The 20,454-nt window shown below is 42.7% G+C and overlaps 2 protein-coding genes across 7 annotated transcripts in view; both read left to right on the top strand.

The window, feature by feature from the left end:
• Positions 1-16,789, top strand: part of LOC120835932 (ADAM 17-like protease) — a 33,945-nt gene extending 17,156 nt beyond the window's left edge. Inside the window, exons 7-21 of one of the 5 annotated variants that reach the window (XM_040205371.3) lie at positions 669-807; positions 2,791-2,901; positions 3,383-3,388; positions 4,284-4,402; positions 4,499-4,568; positions 5,237-5,369; positions 5,486-5,587; positions 8,415-8,477; positions 8,900-8,973; positions 9,918-10,033; positions 10,215-10,293; positions 10,382-10,470; positions 10,572-10,628; positions 12,958-13,310; positions 14,250-16,789. In XM_040205371.3, the coding sequence (XP_040061305.2) occupies positions 669-807; positions 2,791-2,901; positions 3,383-3,388; positions 4,284-4,402; positions 4,499-4,568; positions 5,237-5,369; positions 5,486-5,587; positions 8,415-8,477; positions 8,900-8,973; positions 9,918-10,033; positions 10,215-10,293; positions 10,382-10,470; positions 10,572-10,628; positions 12,958-13,310; positions 14,250-14,457 (1,719 nt within the window). In that variant the 3' untranslated portion in view covers positions 14,458-16,789. Of the gene's footprint in view, positions 1-668; positions 808-2,790; positions 2,902-3,382; positions 3,389-4,283; positions 4,403-4,498; positions 4,569-5,236; positions 5,370-5,485; positions 5,588-8,414; positions 8,478-8,899; positions 8,974-9,917; positions 10,034-10,214; positions 10,294-10,381; positions 10,494-10,571; positions 10,629-12,957; positions 13,311-14,249 lie in introns of those variants that run through there. The other 4 variants (XM_042291972.1, XM_040205370.3, XM_040205372.3 and 1 more) reach the window with 4 other exon arrangements.
• A 1,971-nt stretch (positions 16,790-18,760) lies between these two features.
• LOC120850418 (dihydrolipoyl dehydrogenase, mitochondrial) overlaps positions 18,761-20,454 on the top strand; it is a 33,760-nt gene continuing 32,066 nt past the window's right edge. The window contains exons 1-3 of one of the 2 annotated variants that reach the window (XM_042291974.1): positions 18,761-18,893; positions 19,396-19,483; positions 20,374-20,453. In XM_042291974.1, the coding sequence (XP_042147908.1) occupies positions 18,852-18,893; positions 19,396-19,483; positions 20,374-20,453 (210 nt within the window). In that variant the 5' untranslated portion in view covers positions 18,761-18,851. The remainder of the gene's footprint in view (positions 18,894-19,395; positions 19,484-20,373; position 20,454) is intronic. The other variant, XM_042291975.1, reaches the window with a different exon arrangement.

Genomic DNA, 20,454 nt, shown 5'->3' with positions numbered 1-20,454 from the left:
AAATGCAGAACTGCAAAACATAGGTAGAGAATAGCGCTGAGCGGGTTTCCACAGTCCAGGAGAGTGGCACAAAATTTTTAGCTTATAGGGGGTGCGAACGTCGAACCAGTTGCATCAGCAACATGGCGGCGGCCTAGGAGCATTTTTTGGAAAGGTGTATAGCCTGCAGGGGCAAATTTTGATATAGGAAAAATAGATTTGCCTTGGATAGTTTTCACCTGGTGCATAGTCCGCAGCTGGAGTGTAGTCCCCGCACCTGTAGCACGGTATTTGCGGTAAGAAATTCTACATAGCGCACCTTTAAAAAAAATTTAGCTTTATAGGGCACACAGAAGCTTTTATCACACAGAAATCATCACTAATATAATTTGTCATTCACAATAGCTGTACATCTCTCATAATGAGCCATCTTGAAAAAGAAACCCTCTTATAGTTTGTACCTGTAGATAGCCTGCACTGCATAAGATATTAACTTTTAAACAAGTACAACCCATGGACTCTTGGTCTGGAAAATACGATAAGTATGTTCCTGACTTTATTGGCCGTTGGAGACTAGTGCTTCCTGACCATCGCTGCGTGGCATTGGTTCGGAGGGTTCAGGGTGTTGCTTTGACTAACGTTGCCATGCCCGCAACGCTTCTGACTCTCCTGCCTGTGGTCGGGTTCAGGTGTTCTCTCGCAGCCTGAATCACCGGTGGTTTTGCCTGGCGCACTTGTTTACCGATCAGAAGTTTGAAGGGGGCATCCTGGGCCTTGCGTACGTGGGCTCACCCCGAAGGAATTCCGTGGGCGGCATTTGCAGCCCCGGTATGAACGCTTCCTTTCCCTTTTGGTGTCGTGCGACGATTCCATGGTTGACCTCTATAATAATAGTACTATGGAGCTGTTGAAGTTAATAGCATTTGGTCAAAGTTATCTTAGTGCTACTCTACATGGGCAAAGTCGACTACTAACACTTACTACTTTTTTGGGGGCTCAGCTGTGCTGTGAGGCTTGTTTAGTATCTCAGTTTATGTTTACTGGCAGGTTCAATTTATGCTTTTATTGTCTTCATTGGGAGACAACGGCCTTTGGAGCTTTTTTGGCTTATGTATGGAAGGATATTTATCGTCGCATACATTCAGACATTACATTTGATTTTGATTCCATATATTTATCAGATATTTCATATTTTTCTAGAATTTGAGGTTTAAGAGATGGATCAGTTACATGATTTATTACAGGCTGTTAGAGTAAACAACTCGGCAAAATTTTTAACGGGACTGTTGGTTAAAAAATTTGATTTGTGGGCTGGTGCTATTTTACATTTGTTCTTAGAATATTATAATAATAATAATAATCTTTATTTCTAAATAAAAATCTTAAATTACTTGTAATGATGGTGTCGAAAAGAGGCCAGAAAAGCCATACATATGATATCATAGTGCCGAAAATAGGCTTCGTTAATTTTTCAGAAAATAATAAACTGCACATAATAATCTGGACAACTCTAAAACTAGCGTAACCACCTCTTCCAGCATTCCTAACTAACTAAAATGATAGCAAAGTTGTCAAAATTGCCCAAGACAGATTTAAAAAAACAACAACATAGGGCATTGGCACTACTGAAAAAAGTATGAATAGAGAAAGAAAAACTTAGTCTCTGTGTTCCTACTGGCTGTTTGCAGAATATTAGTATCACAGTGTTTTTCATACATACCAATTAAAAAAAGGGAAAATATTTTGCAAAAAGGAAGTTTGATGTACCCAAACATCAGGAAAACCATTGTCTTAAAAATGTTATTTTTTAACTTTCTGCTGTTTAAGACACACATCTCCCTTAAAGCTGAAATTTTAACTTTCTCTTTCTGAACAGAAATTTTAAGAAACTGAGTGACATATAGAGAATGCCTCTTATGCATCATGCACTATTAGGAGACAGAGTAAAAGTCTGGCTTTTGCTTGAAGGCTAGCTCTTCATGCTTTGCAAGTTAGCTTTACGGTTCTATTTTGTGCTTTGGTTGCAGTCTTGCTTCATAATATCATGTGCTTTTGCTTCCACATTTCATCATAAGCTTATTTTTTTATTCTTGAAGTCTGAAAACTACTACTGGTGCATTGGGAAAAACTGCTACGCATCATTTTGATATAATGTTGACATTTTGTATACTGTTTGCCTCCGTCTTTTGTAATATTTCTTTTTCTCCAGACTATAAAATCCTGATTACGGGAGGCAGAGATCCCTCTCTTCCATTAACTCTTCCTTCCCTCACCATCCTCTCTGGTCCTCGTATGCCCTCCGTCATCTTTGTCTTTTAAAATTAATTTGTCTTGCCACTGTATATTTTAATCCTAATACAATCTTTTTCTTCATTGATATAGATCAGGGGTGGCCATGCTGCGGCTCGCGAGCCGCATGCGGCTCTTCACATGTTAAAGTGCTGCTCGCAGCTGCCCTCCCTCCCCCCCTCACTCCCCCGCCTCCCTCCTGGTCGCACAAGCACTTCCCCCAGGAAGAGAAATGGAACGTGTTATAAATCGAAAGGAAGGTTGCGGTGTGGTAGTCTTGTGCTACTGGTACCTTGCTTACTGTTGGGCTGCTTTTGACTCGGATAGATTGAAAATAGTTAGAGTTTCGTTTACTGCTGTGAACAAAAGTTTGCCCCCCCCCCCCCCACGGCTCTTGGAAGTTTCGTGGTTTTGTTTGCGGCTCTTAGGCCGGGTCAGCTTGGCCACCCCTGATATAGATGGTGAAACAGGTTAGCCTTAAAAGAACTCAATCATGTTGACACTTTATGAAATTTGTGGCAGGCTATGTCAAAAATGGGTACACGCTCTATCTGAACTCTGGCCTAAGCACCTCACGGAATCACTACGGCCAGCGTGTGATTACAAGAGAAGCTGACCTGGTCACAGCACATGGTATGTTGGTGTTTTATTGTGTGCTACCCCGATGAATTGACATAGTGCTCAAACAGGCAGATGTTGTCTGTGTACATGGCTCGACATTGCTACTGCAAATGAAGTGGTTGCCCTTTTTTCAATGTTCAAACAAAAGGCTTCCATCAAAACCACTAGTGCATTGGGAAGTGCTCATTTAAAACACTAATTTAAGCTGTAAACTTTATGCCTATTAAATTTTCAAAGTGAAATGCAAAAAAAGTGTCTATGTCGTGTTCGTGTCAACAATATTGCGCAGTCAACATATCTTCTGCAGTGCATCTGCCGCAAAGTAATGTCACTTAAGCAGTGTGTCTTCGTTTCATACTTCTGCAACAACTTTCTGACATGGGTTGCAAGTTTAGGAAAAACGACACGAAAAGACAAGGAAGAGGCACATATTGTTTTACTACATCTTGAATGTCTGCTTTTATTTCATGACTTGGAAAATGGTGGAACATAGAATTTGGTGAGTTGGTCTTTTTATGCTTGTTTAGATTCTTATCACGACCTTGTGATTTGTTTCTGGAGATGTTAATAATATTAATAATAATAAACTTTTATTCATAGGAATATACAAATACATATACAGGTCTGCCTAAGCCAAGGAAGGTTTGTGTGAAACACAAGCCTCCTTGTTTTTGTTTCACACAAGCCTCCTTTGGCTTAGGCAGACCTGTATATGTTTGCACAATGTTTTCGTTTTTCCTTTGGAACCTTCTCCAATTCTGTTGCTATGATAGAAATACAGTTCCCGAGAAGTGTCTTGGGGGACGTACCATACAGGCTTGACAGCATTAGGAAGAAATGGGGACGCCTACGAGAAATGCTGGCACACCTTGCAGCATCAAGGAATGCCGGCATGCAACTATCGTATAAGAACTGTATAAAATGTGTGTTTCTTAATTGACTAAATTATGCACAACTCTATAGCACAGATGAAGTGAAGTGTCCCTAGTTTAATATATTACAGAGATTTTGGAGAATTGAATGTTAACATTTAACAGAAAACTGTCTGGTTGAAGCAAGGCTAATGGAAAAGTGGGGGACGTTCAACCAAGCCCTAATTAGGGACCCAACGTTTTAAGGCCTACTCGGCGTCCTCTTCAGGGGTGGTGGACGTTGAAGAGCGGTATTAACGTTGGGTCCCTAATTAGGTCTTGATTGGACGTTCCTCCCCTTTTCAGTTAGTTTTCTGGAGAGTGTACGGAGTCCGACGATACCAAAGACCCACTCAAAATCTTGTTTTAGCGTCTTTTTTATGCAACAAGCATGGGATGCAAGTGACAGAGAACATCAACTTCCTTTGCAAGACGAGGAACCTTGTTCTGGACCCTCCGTTTGTGTATTTTGTCCTTTGCAAGGCCACAACTGGGGCAGTGAGCACGATCCAGATCTCCCCGAGTGTTCCCCAGACTCTCCTAGGGGTGGCTCCTATCTGATGTACACTTACTCTGTGAGCGGGTATGACCCTAACAACAAGGTGACCATCGCCATTTTTTTACGCTTGTCTCGCATCAGCCTACTGGTGACATTTCCAATCTCTGCTGTAACTCTCACTGTTTTTTTCCTTTCATAGAAATTTTCACCGTGCAGCGTGAGGTCCATTAGGGCTGTGCTCCTGGCAAAAGCTAGCAAGTGCTTTTCAAGTAAGCTTTTTAATGCAGAATTGCATTCTTACCCGAGCTAACTTAAATTTTGCAAGTGTCTGTCGTGCCCCATGGCCTAGCACAGTGAAAGCTAGGAGAGTTTGCCAGCTGCCAAACTTCTGTACCGCAAACTAACTACCGTAGCTCAAACCAACTAGACAGTCAGCTGCATTTCTCATAAAATGCAACTCTTCATATGTCGGTTTGATTGGTAGATCGAGATACAGCTGCAAATTTTTTAACTAATATACTAGAAAACAATAATGAGTACTTTATTTTTGGAATCCCTCGAAAGATCCAAAGGGCTGTATTTTGTAATATTTTGCTTGTCGGAGCTTTTGCAACCAGGAGTTGTCTGTTTCATGAATCATATGCATTGGAGATATTGGCATGACAATTCTTGTTTTTTTAATTTGTGTTGTTTAGAGCATTCATATATTCTGAGTTGCATTACAAAGCAAATAACTGTTAGCGTGCAGGGTAGCTACCATCTTTTCTTGTTTGGTTGTCGTGTCGGAGAGGAATTTTACCCAAACTATCGTTTCATGCATCTTTTGTTTGAGGTCGAGGTATCAAAGCCACAAAGTTTTTTCGGGCACCTGTCTGGTAGCTGCCCTTGCTGTTTCTTAATGCCAGATGTTTACGTAGCAGTTTTCTTGTGACTCCAGAGCCAGAGGAGTCGTTCTGTGGCAATTCCCTGGTGGAGGAAGGGGAACAATGTGACGCTGGGCTCATTGGAAGTGAAGACAGCGACCCGTGCTGCGACGATGAGTGCAGGCTCAAGCAGAACGCCAAGTGCAGGTGTGTTCTCCTGGCCCACTTTTCATAATTTCTTTATTCTGCAGAGATGCATGGTATGAGACCACTGCGGCTTATGGAGTTTTACAGCAGGTTTGCACTCTTCTCTTCGAATGCAGTGACAGAAACTCACCCTGCTGCCGCAACTGTGACTACTCCCAGTATGGAGCCCTGTGTCGCGAGGCCCAGCCCAACGCTTGCAAGAACGAGTCTCATTGCACATATCCTTTATTATTTTCATCTACTGTCAGTGTCTTTTGTTTCACCTCATTGGAGAGGTAGGACTTTGCTGTCTTCAACAAGTGGGCATGGCACTTTCCGAGGCACTTTAAATTTGTTAGATTTTTGTCCATTCTCTACTTTTAAAGTGATAGCTTTATGGGCGACACTTCTTAGAGATTTCGACCTTGTCTCCAGTCGTCACCATTACAGAAATACCCTTCTCTCCACTTTTGGTGCGAGGCCAGGGAAGTGGGTTTTCCCATCAGCCGCCCTGGCATCCCGCCAGTAACGGCGCTACAAGAGCAAAGTCTTCCGTGACGTCTGCTTGAAAATTTGTTTTCAAACATTACTTGTGTTATGCAATATTCCACTTTGGCAGTATCCTGTCGCTACGCATAATGTTGGATGGTTTCAGAGACTTTCGCGCTTACGCACTTATTTCACGGATCACTATTGACAGTCGTCCGTAGCATCCACGACGCCTACCACGACGGCTATGAGAATTAGCCATGTCGCACCTCCGTCCTCAGGTATGTGACGGCACCATTCCACCCGCATTGCGCTACCATGCTACAGCTATCGCTTTCTTTCCTTCACAAATTGCGTGCAAAAAATACAACTTTTAATGTTTAAGGCCCCAGGACTGTGGCATTTTAGAGTGCTGTTCTCTTTTGTTAATGGGAAACATTCTTTGGATAGTTGCTCAGCATTTCAAGAAGCCCAAAAAGTGAAGTGACTGCAAAGCTCGACGCTGATTGTTTGATGGAGGGGAGAGGAGGAATGAAAGAAGCTCGACACTGATTGGCTAACAGGGGAGGTCACATGGCTAGAGGTGGGTGAGGAGGAGGCTTTCACGGGATTGAGCGAAGACGCACTGATTGAGGAGTGATTAGCAGTATTGCGTCAATCCAGGAACTGCTATAAGTGGATATGGTATGCATTAAGTTATCTCACGAAGAGCGTTGTGAATGTAAGCGTTTAGCTGCGTGGAATCTCAGGGATGAACAGTCTGAGCAAAGATGTTAGACACCTGTGTCCATGTACAGTGATGTGATTGCTGCGCCAATTGCGCCTAACTGCGCCAAGGGTCTAACCCTGCTACATCCTGCTACATTTTGACAAAATATGGGTAATCTGTGCCCAACCTGCGCCAAAAGACCAATTTTGGTCGCCTTTCACAACCAAAACTAAACTGAGTACCGCAATGAGTACAGGTGAGCTAGGTGGCGCAAGCGGCCGCCTGACACAAAGTACCCTGTGCATCAATCGTTCATCCGTAATTCATCCGGTCTTGCATGGTTTTTCCCGCCGTCTCTCGTTTCGCGCTCTCGTCGTTTCGCGTCTTTTTTAAACTTTTTCAACGGTAAATGGTAGACGCGGGATAGATGCGGGATTGTGCGGACGTTTCGACACTAGCGTGTTGGGTACCAGCCATGCCATCATGCTGTGAAACGAAACCACGCTTTTGCGCGGCGGGAGTTACTTTTTGAGCTGAAGCACTTGCTCCTCATACCAACGGCCGTGGGAAAACTATATGTGGTCTCTGCCTGCAAGTTGCCGTCGCCACGTCGCTGCAGATATGGAGCTTTCTAAACTGAAACGTAAGGACCGCCCTAATGTTCATCAACATCCTTGTTCTTGTTTAATACGCTACTAAAAAAAATCCCTCTTGCTCAAAGACTGTTGTGTCGAAGTTTCTCTCGGTGGGCTTTCTTTCGAGGGAGACCCCGGTACGTGAAAAATCCGTCATGAAAGAAAGTTAGTGAAGAAAAGTGAGCTAAAGCAGAGAAGGCAATGTCTGCACGGTGAACCCGCACAGCGTGCTCGTTTGTCTCGAGTTCAGTTGTTGCACAAAGCGCTCCGAGAACTTTTTGACCCTGGCTTCTAATGTCTTGCATCAATGTGCTCAATTTTTTTTTGTTTAGCTTGTCCCTCGCCAGCCAGTCTGGGAAGCACGTACAGCTGGACTGTTTTTTGTCATATGCTAGACAGTTACATTTTGTGTACAAATTGGGAACCAGTGGGCGACGGAGCGGAGTGGCATGGTTTCGATCGAACAGCCATCTCCGCTCGTGTGACGATTTCGCATTGCACTGCAGTAGTCACGTGTATCAACAGTTAGAGACTACTTCCATTTATTATATAGTTAGTCAACCTAATGTTGTGATATTTAACACTAAGCTGGTAATTTTTAAATAAATTTTAATATGTGCAGTTTGGTTCTTGTTTACCTGTAGCGGGTACATATATATGTATCACTTAAATGAAGCATTGCAAAATGTGGCATGGCATTGGCATTTCAGCTAAATGTTGATTAACTCCAAGGTAGTCTAACTTGACTATAATTTGTTTACTGCGGTGAGCAAAGTGTCCTTCGTTTGTCCAGCACTTGAAACAAATATTTTTATTTTTCTAAGAATATCAGCTCTAGAAACCACTTTTGTTGCTCCAAAACACTGTATTAGCTGCTCCAAAGTCCACTTTTGCTGCTCCAAAACACTGCTTTGGCTGCTCCGAAAGGTGCTCCAAAACGGCTTAGGCCAATCTCATCACTGATGTAGCGTGGCATTAGAGACTAATCCCACACTACATGGACTAGCATCAACGTGCTTGGCTACAGGGTATAAAGTGTAACCATCAAGCAATTTAGCCCAAACGTTTCAAGTACGCAGCACAATTGCCTAGCAATTCGCCATACATTTTTCACTTGCAAACTTGGTCTGTAGAGGCATTTATCTGGCATGTCATGTTTTCAAGGTGCAGAGCTCTCTGTGTGTGCAAGCGTTGTTGTCACTGTGTGTCTGGTCCTTAACACAACTCCTCCACTGGAAAATCGGCCGAATGTCCTCCATCCCGTCCACTGGACGATGACAAACCGTGTCTTGACAAGTTAGTACATTTAATACATTTCTGTCATTATATTTGTCTCGTTACTAGCATAGTTACAAGTTAAGAGTCAGCTAGCATATATAAAAGTTATTCCTTTTTTATGCATGCTAAACCCACCAGATTTGGGGGTTAACAAGCATACAGTAGTTACCCTTAGTCAAGGAATAATAGCATACGGCCGTAGGCAAATGTGCAATATATAACAAACAAAAAATTACTGTGATTTTATAAAGCCTGCTTGAAAACACTAAGAACAGAATGGTAATATTGTTAGCAGTGTTTGTATTACTAAAAACATTGTTAATTTTTTAAATATTAATACAGCAGTAGAATGTTTATTTTCTTTTCTCTTTTATATCCTTTGTTTTATTAAATCTTCCAAGCTTTTTACACATATTTTTTAATGTGGCTTTTTATCATAGGGGCAAGTGTCGTGGTGGAGAATGCATGCCTTACTGTGAAACCAGGGGAGAGATCTCGTGCATGTGTGACACAGGCAAGTGCATTCTTTAATTTATATTTACAACGGAGCTAGGGCTCTACGAAAACAGAGTAATGAGAACAAGAAACATGGCTGAAGTTTATGCTTATGATGCTTTTCTGCTAGAAGCAATATGACTCTTGAACAATGCTTCTATCTTTCTAGGTACAAATATCAATTCGCACAGACAGTTCTTGTCACCTCGAACCAACCTGTTCATTCTACTCTCTAAGTGCAATGAATTTGTGCTTATTCACTCATACCTGTGAGCTTCCACTTGGAGCTTTTGCTCCCAATAAATGCAAAGGTGAATAGATTCTAGTAAGAGTATGAAGGACTGATGCCCACACAAGCTTGCTTTTGTCTGTTGGCAATCAAAGGAGCGAAAGAGTTTGTTATTCTATGGCTAATATAAGTAAAGACTTTTAAGATTGGACGCGATAGTGTTATCGGGCCTGTTCGCATCCCCTTCTCATTCGCTGTGCAAGTGTGGCTTGCGTGGCCCAGTCAGTAGCGTGTCTGGTTCGCAACCGAAGGGTTGTGGGTTTAAATCCCGCCTAAAATACTTAAAATTTTTGCTTTAAGGCAAATGAATTACTTTATAAAGTGAAACCATTTGAGACATGCAGCAACATGAGACAAAGCAAATGAATTACTTTATAAAGTGAAACCATTTGAGACATGTAATTTGCATTATGTGTCATGTTCTAATCACTTTGTTTGCTCACGCTTCACGTGAGCGTTGCGGGTTGTTTAAATTCCCACGCGAGGTCATGTGCCTGTGACGTCATGACCCTGTCGATCAATCGGGATTTTCCTGTCACGCCACCGACGCCGGATTTTCTGCGACACGAGCTCCCTAACGCTGTCACGTTAAAATTGACTCCTCCATTTCAGTGGAGAGCTCCTTGCTACAAATTCCCTGGCACCTATTTAACGACGCGAATCTTGGATTTCAGAGGTGGATGCTTGCAAGCGATGTTGCAGGCCATCCCACAATGCCACATGCAAGCCTACAGAGCCAATGGAAATACTGAGGGATGGAACACCCTGCATACATGGGTACTGCGAAAAGGTGCGCTCCAGTCCAGTTACATTTCAACTGTGCATATGTGCTGTTCACTATAAACCATGTCAGAAACAAAACAAAAAAGAAGGAAGAAACATGGATCCTTTGAGTGCCTCGTCTTCTCGCTTGCGAAGACGGTATCGACTTCAAGGCTGATCTCTTCTTTGTTACCACAAAAAATTCACAGGGAAGGTGTGAAAAGACTGTGCAAGATATTGTGGAAAGATTCTGGGACATCATTGAGGACATTGACATCAACACTGTTTGTAAGTTTGCTCGGAAGTTGCCATGCCTTTGGTTCTTTCTCCGGGCAGAAAACTTCTACTGAAAACCATCTCTTTGCCTTGGTTGCAGTGAAGTTCCTCAACGACAACATTGTGGGGACTGTGATCGTTGTGTCCATCATTGTGTGGGTGCCAGGAAGTTGCCTCATCAGCTATGTGGTGAGCCTCCTCAGAAATCCTTGGTTGGTTTTTGTCGGCTCTCGTTTATTACTTTTCTTGTTATGTTGCAACTTGTTTTTTTTTGTTTTTTTTTATTTCAGGATCACAGGCGCAGGGCCGAATATGAGAAGTCAAAGAAGACCTGTCGGAAGCGAGATGTAAGACGGCTTTCCATTACGCAATGTTTGTGCTACCTGGATGACTTTTTGCGCAAAACTTATTTTATGACGAATTGCAAACGTCTCCCTCCCTTCACAAAAATGACAATGATTGGGTGTACACGTGCCCTGGGGAAGGGTAAGATGCACGGGGCTTGTTTGCATAAAATTTTCTTAGTATTCAAGTAACTGCTATAATAAGTGACAATTCAAATGAGCTTGCTGATGTTGGTAGAGACGCCGGCCTCCTGTTGGCTGTTTTGCTTTATTTATATGTACGGAGTAAGAGACAGGATAAGCAAGTGATCGCTAATTTTTGTATCTTTGCTGCAAGGCCGTGATGGAAACTACTAGTATAGCAGGGAGTGCTTAGGTGGAGCACTATCCTTTGCTGTAGGCCAGGTGTTTTAAGGGGGGACAGTGCCCAGAAAAAACAATTTCTGCAAAAAAAGTTGATTTTGAGAAATGACATATTTACATCCATCAACATTTAGAGAGTATTCCCAAAAAGTTTAATTAATTTACACTGCATAGTTAATTTTTTATAAATTGTTTTCTGTCCACCAAAGCTAAAGAAAGGTAGGCTTTGGAGCACTTTGAACGCGTTTTTCTCCGTTCCACTTTTTGTTATAAATTCCATTTTAGTCAATCTATCGTTTGATTATGGCAAAATGGGGAAGGCTCATTCTTCCCTTTTCCTGACTGAAATTTAATAAGGAATGCGGCTATGGAACTTTTTTGTCACTTTATGGATGTCTTTTATAAAAAATGTTGACATTTTGTCAAAGATACAGAAGACCAAAAAGTTGACCAATTTTGCAGAAGAGAAAATTTATAAAAATAAATGAGTTTTTAGGAAAAACACTCCATAGCCACACCCTTTAAGCATTCTGCTACATATCTAGCAAATAAAAATCTTGAATATGGTGATAGTTTTCTAATGACAGATTAACTAAACAATGTAGGCGTGTTGCTGATAGAAGCTACTCTAATTTCCTTCTCATTTAACCGACAGACCTGAAATTTTGTTATACACCCTCTAGCATGATCACCAGCCTACCCTGTAAATTTCATTGATTTTAAGACAAGGGTTCAAAAGTTGACCCCCCTAGGGGCTGTGTCCCCTTAAACCAACTTGTATGAGTAAACTTTGCAGGAGTGGTGACATTTTCACTAACTATGCCACACAGTGTACATGTTCACATTCGGGTTATACTTATTGCTATAAAAATTTTAAAGCCTTTTTGGTGAGGTTGCTTCTGTCATCTAAATTTTTATGTGTTTTCTTTTTTTCCACTTCACTAGATATATATTAGTTTGACTGGATTATTTGAAAATAAATTAATTGGATTTTATTCGACAGACATCACCTATGCTGAGCAGAGCTGTAGATGTTACGCTTAAAAGTGTCCCTTAGTTACTTTTGTTAGGACGTAATTACTGTGATATCCTAAAAGATGGCTTGAGCCTCCCAAGCCAAATAGCGTGAGCAGTTTGATGTTGGTGACTTTTCCTCCCGAACCGATCGATCACGGGTGCTTTTCTTGCCCCATCATGTTACATGCAAGTAGTCTGAAGCTCTACACTCCTGTGGCCTCATTGGCTTTGTTGAGCACTGCATTTAGTTACAGTACCAATCATATTGCAACTATACATGTAAGTATAGTTGCAATTGCAATTACATATTGCAATTACATGTAAGTATGTTACATTTACATTGCAATTTTATTTGTAAAATATTGTCCAGTGTCCAGCCAATGGGTGCCATAATTGCTAACCTGCTGTTTCCAATAATTGGAATAATACATATACCCGTAATAAAACAGCACACAGAACACGGAGGAAGAGAAAAGGACAGGTGGAATGAAAGATTGCCGACTCCCAACTGAGTCAGCGCTCTTTCGTTCTACTCATTCTTTCCTCTTTCTCCGTGTTCTGTGTGCTGTTTTATCATGTTGAAGTACCAATTAGCTCAAATTACTAGTTTACTACGAAAAATATCAGGTTCATTTCACTTGCCTAAAGTAACTGAACTACTATACATCAAGAAAGGAAACAAAAGACAGACAGACAAACTTCCAACTTCCACACAGATGAACATACCTATGTAACACTTGATGAGACAAAAGCAATGGGGGACATGTTTGAACTAACTTGTTTTTAACTCCTGCCACAACCTTGAACAGTCGGCAGTATTTATAAATATAGGTAGGGCACACTCTAATTGGATTGTAGGAAAGTGCTTTGCTCTCTACATTGAAATATAAGAGTAGTTCAAGTAAGCTGTACTCAGGATACATACTGTCTGTCTGTTTTTCCTTCTCTGTAGAGCCTTCAGCCGTTTCGCCTGCCTTCAGATAGCAGCGTCAAAGTGGTTCACATATCACGGCGCCAGCCACAACAACATCAGCCGCAACCGCAGCAGCAACATCAGCCGCAACAGCACCTGCCTCAACAGCACCAGCCGCAACAGCACCAGCCGCAACAGCACCTGCCGCAACAGCACCTGCCACAACAGCACCAGCTGCATCAGCCACAGCACCAGCCACAGCAGCACCCTGTGGCATCTTCCCAGGAGCAAGGCTTGGGTCCCGCCTTGAGGATGTCAGCTCGAGCCGCGCCTTCCAGCCACAATGGGGACTACTGGTCCACCTCTGGTGCCTATGCTGCCCCAGACAGGAGGTAAATAGACCCACAGCCACATCAGATATTCAGATGGAACCCGACGCCGTGGTTCACGCTATGATGTTTCTTGTAAGTAGCAACAGTTACTCAGCTGGAAAAACGAGAAATTGCGGTAAATGAAAAGTTAATACCGGGTGGCAAGGACGTATGTGAAGAGCGGAAAATAGCGTGCACAGACATTGGGGATCCTGAGAGAATGAATATGAAAGAGGTTGACAAAGAAACAAAAAGCAGATACAAGGTTAAATGTGTTTGTTTTGCTGCAATGTGTCAAAATTGTCACCTTTAGTTTTTGTTGATACGATTTCTGCTACCTGTGTTTCATTGAAAACATTAAGCTGGAGAGTCTAGGTAATGACTTTACAAGTGATATCTCACAAGTTCTTTTAGTTCACTATTCTAAATTAATAGCAAATGATCCCTCTTTATAGCCATTGAAAGATAAATATAGTTGATATATGTTTTGATTATGCCGATGGACAAAGTAGCTCTTCGAGCTTGGAATCTTTTAATCTTTGGGAAGTTTATCGTATCATTACTCATAATCAGAAAAAGAGATAGGAGGTGAGAGCCAACAGAGCTTACCATGCGAATGTTCAATCAGTAAGCATCAGCCTGCGAAATTTCTTGATTATTGTGTCTTGTTTTGGGCTTTCTAGGTAACACACACGAAACAAAGCTAGAACAGGCGGGCCCTGGCAATGAGTCAGTGAAAATGCCTACGCTGTAACAGATAATGCCTTCGATGCTGATTAGATTGTTCGCCTCGAAGAAATTATGATAGGGAGAACGCAGAAAGGTGTGTTCTCCAGTCTCGAGCTTCTTCTATGTGAACATTGAGCGACGCATCTATTATTTCAGGATCCCTCGAGTGATCATTCATTGATGTCTCGGTTTCTCATCAATCCCAACATCTCTACCTCTTACCTCGTGCAGCCTGCACGGGCCGCGATACGAAGGACGTCCGTACGTGAGACCAAGCAGCGTCGCAGAAGGCGGGAGCTACGGCCGGCACGACCCGTCAGACTACTACCACCACCACCCTTCACATCCGCAAGGGTACGGCCGTCCAGGCACGGGCTCTGTCTCAGAGAGGCCCGGAAGCCGCTCGAGGCAGCACATCGAGAACTACACCGTGCTATAGCGCCGCCGGTTACCTTCGTCTCTTTGCTGTTTCTCGGTGTTGAACCACCTTTGACACGTCATCTGATTTCACCTTTCCGGAACCATTGGAAGACATCAGTCAGTCCTTTTTGTTCTTCGAGAGAGAGAGCGTGCTTTATGGTTTGGGAATGAATGCTGAGTCTGCCATATATGGATGGGAAGGGGCTTGAGTTTTCCGTGCCCCAACTTTTTGGAGACGAGCCTAACTCGTCCTTCAATGTCTGTTTCGTTCGCTCTTTGGAATTCTGTCCGCACGATCTTGAGGCCATGACATTGGTGCGAAAAACCAACTGAAAATTGCATATAATTTGGAGTGCGTGAAGACCGTTTCGTGCCACAATGGTATTATTGACTGTACCTGAGTCGCAAATATGGTTGCATCAAAAGCATATTTGCAATTTCTGCGCAGTAAATATTCACGCTTGGTTCGTTTTTCAAAAAGCAATGTGGAACTCTTTATTTTGTGTTTCCAATTTTGTGCAGTTTTTGGTTAATTTTTTGCCCTTCAGACCTTTCTATTCTGCACTGTAACCTGCGCGACAAGGCCTTCTTGCACTGCAGTCTGCTTATACTCGCAACCTTCTTCGACTGCCAAGCTAGTATGCCTTTTACAGTACTAAAATTATCAACGAGAGTTGTCAAACGAAGGATCTTTGGTCACAATAATTTATTGAATTGCTGAAGAGAAGATGTAAGAGTCCATTTGGGTGCAGTGGTACCTCAGGTCTTTTGTTTTGCACAACCATGTTTCACTGTTTAGATTAGAAAGTTCCTATCTTTTGCATTGCGGGGTGCATTGAGCTGTCGAGCGTATTTAGTTCGAAGTTATACGTGCTATATTTTGCCAAAGTTTGAATGTCAAAGATTGAATGTGGCAGGCCGATTGTTTATTTTCCGACTAATTTAGTTTCGCGTCATGCCACGACTACATATTTATACTTTTTGTGGACATGTTTGGTTGTGCTGTATAGTACGAATTGGTAGATGTCGGTTGCCATGCTGAGGGTGTTTACAAACATTCTGTTTTTATCATTGAACCTAGATTCATAGAGACATATTCCATGTAGGTTTTACAATATTTGTTTTCTGCAAGCAGTTTTAAGCTCCTTTGTGCTAAAGTCCCTCTTGCATCAAGAACACGAAAGTGACTAAAATTAATTGGCATCAAAGTAATAATGATGCCATATTGTGGAGCACTAACTGTCGTCAAACTGAAGTCTGTTTCTGTGAGACGTTAAGAATTCATTGCAGAAAAAAGTTTGTTTTGCTCAAAATGGTGGTCTAGTTGTTCCCGATTGCTCGTGACAGTTGAACGGTTTTATGTGCATTCATAGTCGCTCAGTTTTGATAGTAATGTTTCAAGATGATTTTTTTGCAGTCTTTTGACTGTTGTGCAGAATTGGAATGGCTTTCATGCATCTCATGCACGCTGATGATTTTGTCTCATTATCTATTATCAGTTGATGCATGAACATCAGGTTGTTTTTGATGGTTGCATATTATCGATGGGTCTGTGGGATTCTTGTGAAATATACATAACCGATGCTACTATACAAGTAGTCGTGGAGATTCATTGTGTTGGTGATGTGCACTCAGTGAATGCTTGCAGGGTACAAGGCTCACTTACTCTAAGTGACAAGCATGAGATGAGTGAGAGCACCCTCAATGGTACATTATTCCTGTTTTATTGGCAGTTCCAGGCATTGTGGGCAAGTGAAACCAGGTTGTGAGACCTATCGTTCCAGGAACACCACTTGTGTCATGACTGTTCTTCTGTCTCTTTGTGCATTTGTTACATCTGAGCTGGGTTCCAACTGTGCTTGAGCATATGAATTGCATTGTTAATTTGTGATGTTAAAGGGCACACTAAGCGGTGTGTGACTGTCTATTTATGGCTCAAGCATCATCTACCTACTTAACCAAGTCTAAAAATCTGCAAATTATTTGTACAGATGTCCTACTTCTATAAGAAACAGGCAGTTAAAGTTGTATCATATCACCTTGCACCAAGAAAAGGGAAAGCAGTGAACCCAAGTTTCTTTCTGTTTCTCGGTGCAAACAGGAGAAAGGGTACAACTTTGAATGACGCTGGTGAAAATAATTTGTGAATTTTCAAACTATAAAGTAGGTAAAGTGCACAAGTGCATTTTTAGATTAAGCGATGTTAAATTCATTATGGTTGCTATTGGGATTAGGCTCAATTGCTCGATAATCTAGTCATGACAGAAGAATGATTCCTACCTTTAAAATCACTGACTCGCAGGCAGTTGTTAGTCTGATTTGACTGCAAATAAATTGTTGTTTCTTTTTAATGTGTGGAAAGGCTTGTTCTCTTTTACTTTTTCATGGTGCGTGGATGCGGTGTGTAAGGTGTATGCTTGATGCCATCTCGTCTCTGACCTCCCAGTCAGTGCCAAAGAAAACATACGATTTTTACAGCAAAGCTGTTTATGGCTATAGTCTTTTGCAGCTCAAGAAGGTAGGGCGAGGTAAGACGGGTAGGGGAGGAAGAAGCAGACAGAACGCTATTGAAGAGAGGGGGAAACCTCTTCCCTCTCTAGCAATCCATTACCTTCCTCCTCCCTGGCACGCCTTACCCTTGCCCTACCTTCTTGAGTTGCTATGGATTTTTCATCTGTGTCAACAAAACCTCGCGCACCCTCACTTCGTCGTTGTTCCAAGCGCTTGCGTGCCTAGTTTCCTTCTGCTCACCCGGGGTGGTGGTCCCGTCGCGCATGTCTCGGAGCTGTATATTGGGAGAGTTTGGCCAGTGGATGTGGCGACGAAGGCGCGGGAGAGGAGAAACGTGAAGGAAAGGGAGGAAAGTGCCGAAGAAGTGAGAGAGAAAGAAGGAAGCGAAGAGGAGATGACCGCCATTTTCACGCAACGCTGTCAGCGCAGAGCACTGTTGAGGCTACACATCGTCTGCTACAAGCTTTTTTCTTTTTCGCCTGAATCGAAGCTTCCGTTCAAATGTTGAGAAACTTAATTTGTTAGCTTTTCAGGCCACCGAGAAATAACACTATATCATTTTCTTGCCAGAGTCTGCCAAATAAAACGTTCAGCCTTTCCACTCTCGTGAAGAAAAACGATCAGCTGAGCTGTACTCGATACACTGTCTGCTGCTTCTTCATCGTCGTCTGTTTTTGACGCTGTTTCCTACGATGAATTCCCACCAATGCACCCAACTATCCATTCTTCTATTATAGACTAACACGCAGCTCTGACGTCGCGTCTCTGCAGTGGCGCTGTTGTCGCCACGGCGCATGCGCAGTAGCTTCCCCTCACGCCGTTTACAAACAAGCCCGCAAACGCGGGCTTGTTTATAAACGGCGTGTCGGTCTATAGCTGGAAAGGTTGCCGCCATCTACGAGCGACAGCGGAAACCATACTGGTTGTGTGCTTGCCGCCGTCGCTTATACATGGTGGTAGCTGTCCAGGTAGGTTTGTGTCGACATACACGGACACCATCCTGGGGAACCTAGCCAACAGCTCCGCTGTAAAAGGAAGGAACCGAAATTTGGATGTCGATCCTATGCATTCCGCCGGGCGAATGCGTGTGCTAAACAGTTCCGCTGGTCGATCCACCTTCACAAAGTGGAATAACTCATAATTTTTTTTGTTAAAAAAATGTATTTAAAAAAAGATTATTTTATGGAAAGCCATACAAGAAAGAAGCAGCGACCTAACCTCGGTTCGCTCCTAAGCCCCTAAGCTGACAGGGTGGCGGAAGCTACGTACTCGTCGCATTCGTTGGACAATACAAAAAAAAAAAAAAAAAAAAAAAAAAATGGTTGGCTCAGAGCCGCTGCGCCACAAAAGGGCATGCATCCTTTCATACAGTAAAGGCCTGTGGCACCTTTCATATGATTTCATTTCATTTATTGGCTCAGGAGAGTCGGGAGAACAGCAGAAAGGCCCATGCCAGTTGGTCTGCAAACAAATTATGCTCTTTATGCATACTTGCGCGAAGGCTAGGCGGTGAAAGGCAGGCGGTTGATCGATCCGTCCAGCGGGTCAGCACGTAGTTTTTTTCCATTACCCGTCATACCTGTCAGACGAGTTTTGCAAGAAAGGAGACTGCGATAACTTTACCAACGAGTGGACGGCCCTTCTAACTGAAACCGAAACAGCCGAAAGCGGCTCGGTTTAAAGTCGTCTATAAACCTATCACTATAGTACAATCTTATAAATAAGCAGCTATAAATAATATTTTAAAACTTTTTTGTTTTTGTTTTAGACGTATCGTCGAAAAATAGGATTATTCTCTTCTGACCAGTTCGAGCGGTTACAGACAGGCGGCGCTCCCTCTGCTTTCGGGTCGATTTTGCCGTCTGTTTGTCCTTGCTGGTTAGAAAACGTTCAAGAAATAGCATGCATTCAAATCTGTGGATTAGGTTAATCCCGGCACTCAGGGTGAGCATGAGGCCCTTGGAATGATCTTTGACTGTGTACTTTAGTAACGTCGCTCGCACTTGTGTCGGGACTCTGGGCACAATCTTCTGAGCGGCACTGCTTCCGAAACAGACAGCAGACCGACACTTTTGGAACTTCATGCTATTTTTGTTTTATGAAATATTCCACAGAATTACTGAATTGCGAGTTCCTTCTCTATCACTTGAAGTAGTACATGTAAGGAAGGGGTCAGTTTCATTACAAATATTTTGTGCGTCCTCGAACTTGGTCCGCGTAAACCTGTTCGTCTTTTCAAGGACTTGCTCTGTTAAACATCGCTTTCATTTCTGGTGCAACATTCTGACCAAACATAGATAAAGATTTTTTATATGCATTTCTCATGTTTTTAGTCGGCGAAGTGTGCCAGGTTTTTTACATGGATCCAAATAAATCGCTGTGCCCTTGCGTATGGTTTTCGAGCGATCAATTCAATTTAATTATTTCCTTTGTTTCTATTCCACAGGCCTCTACGCTGCAGAGGTCTGCGTGCACTGGCATTTCTGTTCCTGGCATCCATACGTCGCATCATCGAAATTACTCCAGCAGCACGGGTATATGACGCACGAGTCACGTGCTAATTATAATATTTTTGACAAACACGAGCAGCCGATCTCTCGCATGCCGCAGTAACTTCGGATTATTGAATTCTTATACCGAACGGGCTTTCATTGACGGGGTTTCCTGAAGGGCCTCATATCTCAAGTCCACACCTTTGAGTTATTAACAAGCACTCTTATGCATTGCAGAGATATGTCACATGGAGTTTTGATAGAGCTACATGCGATATACTCTGTGGGCCAGAGATCGCTGGCTTAGGATCAGAGACCGACATGACCAGCCCCCGTCCGAATCCAAGCACGATCTGTTTTAATCCCGATCCCATCGTGCGGTATCACGCGGGCACGCCAGAACGTGCAGCACAGCGGTGCTGGCTTTTGGCGCCATTTCGAGTTCTAGAGCTAGAATCACTACATTACATCATCCTGAGCCAACGTTGTATCTGTAGCATGGCTGTCAAGTTTATCATAAGGTAGGCCGTACTCGCGAATAAATTCAGGCAGCGCTACATTTTCTGCACTCGTGCAGTGTAGTGTGAGCAGCTAACACATCTCTTATGCAGTCCTGTAGGTCTTGCCCCAGGAATATTAACTGTAGCAACATTTGAAGAAACATGTTCTCCTCAGTTTCCCTGAAAAAGCCAAGTTTTTCTGCAGACTGTCTGCTGCCATTGTGAGGCTTTTTTTTAGGGATCACTCCTTGGGGACCACCCTCTGTCATCCTTTGCTGCTTTGTGGAAAAAGATTGCACTCTATTGTGTAATGCATTACATGTTTCATTCTTATTTTTTTTTTTACATTCTTGTTATTTCATGTCACTAGCATTATGGTACATGTTCCTTTGTTTCCCGTGCAATCTCAGAATTTATTCTGTGATATTTCAGAAGAACATGACCTAGTTGTAATTGGCAGTGGACCAGGAGGCTATGTGGCTGCCATCAAAGCATCACAATTGGGACTCAAGG

This window comes from Ixodes scapularis, unplaced genomic scaffold (assembly GCF_016920785.2).
Source record: "Ixodes scapularis isolate PalLabHiFi unplaced genomic scaffold, ASM1692078v2 PGA_scaffold2__306_contigs__length_199485367, whole genome shotgun sequence".
Lineage (NCBI taxonomy): Eukaryota > Metazoa > Arthropoda > Arachnida > Ixodida > Ixodidae > Ixodes > Ixodes scapularis.
This window is presented reverse-complemented; position numbering and strand designations above follow the sequence as displayed.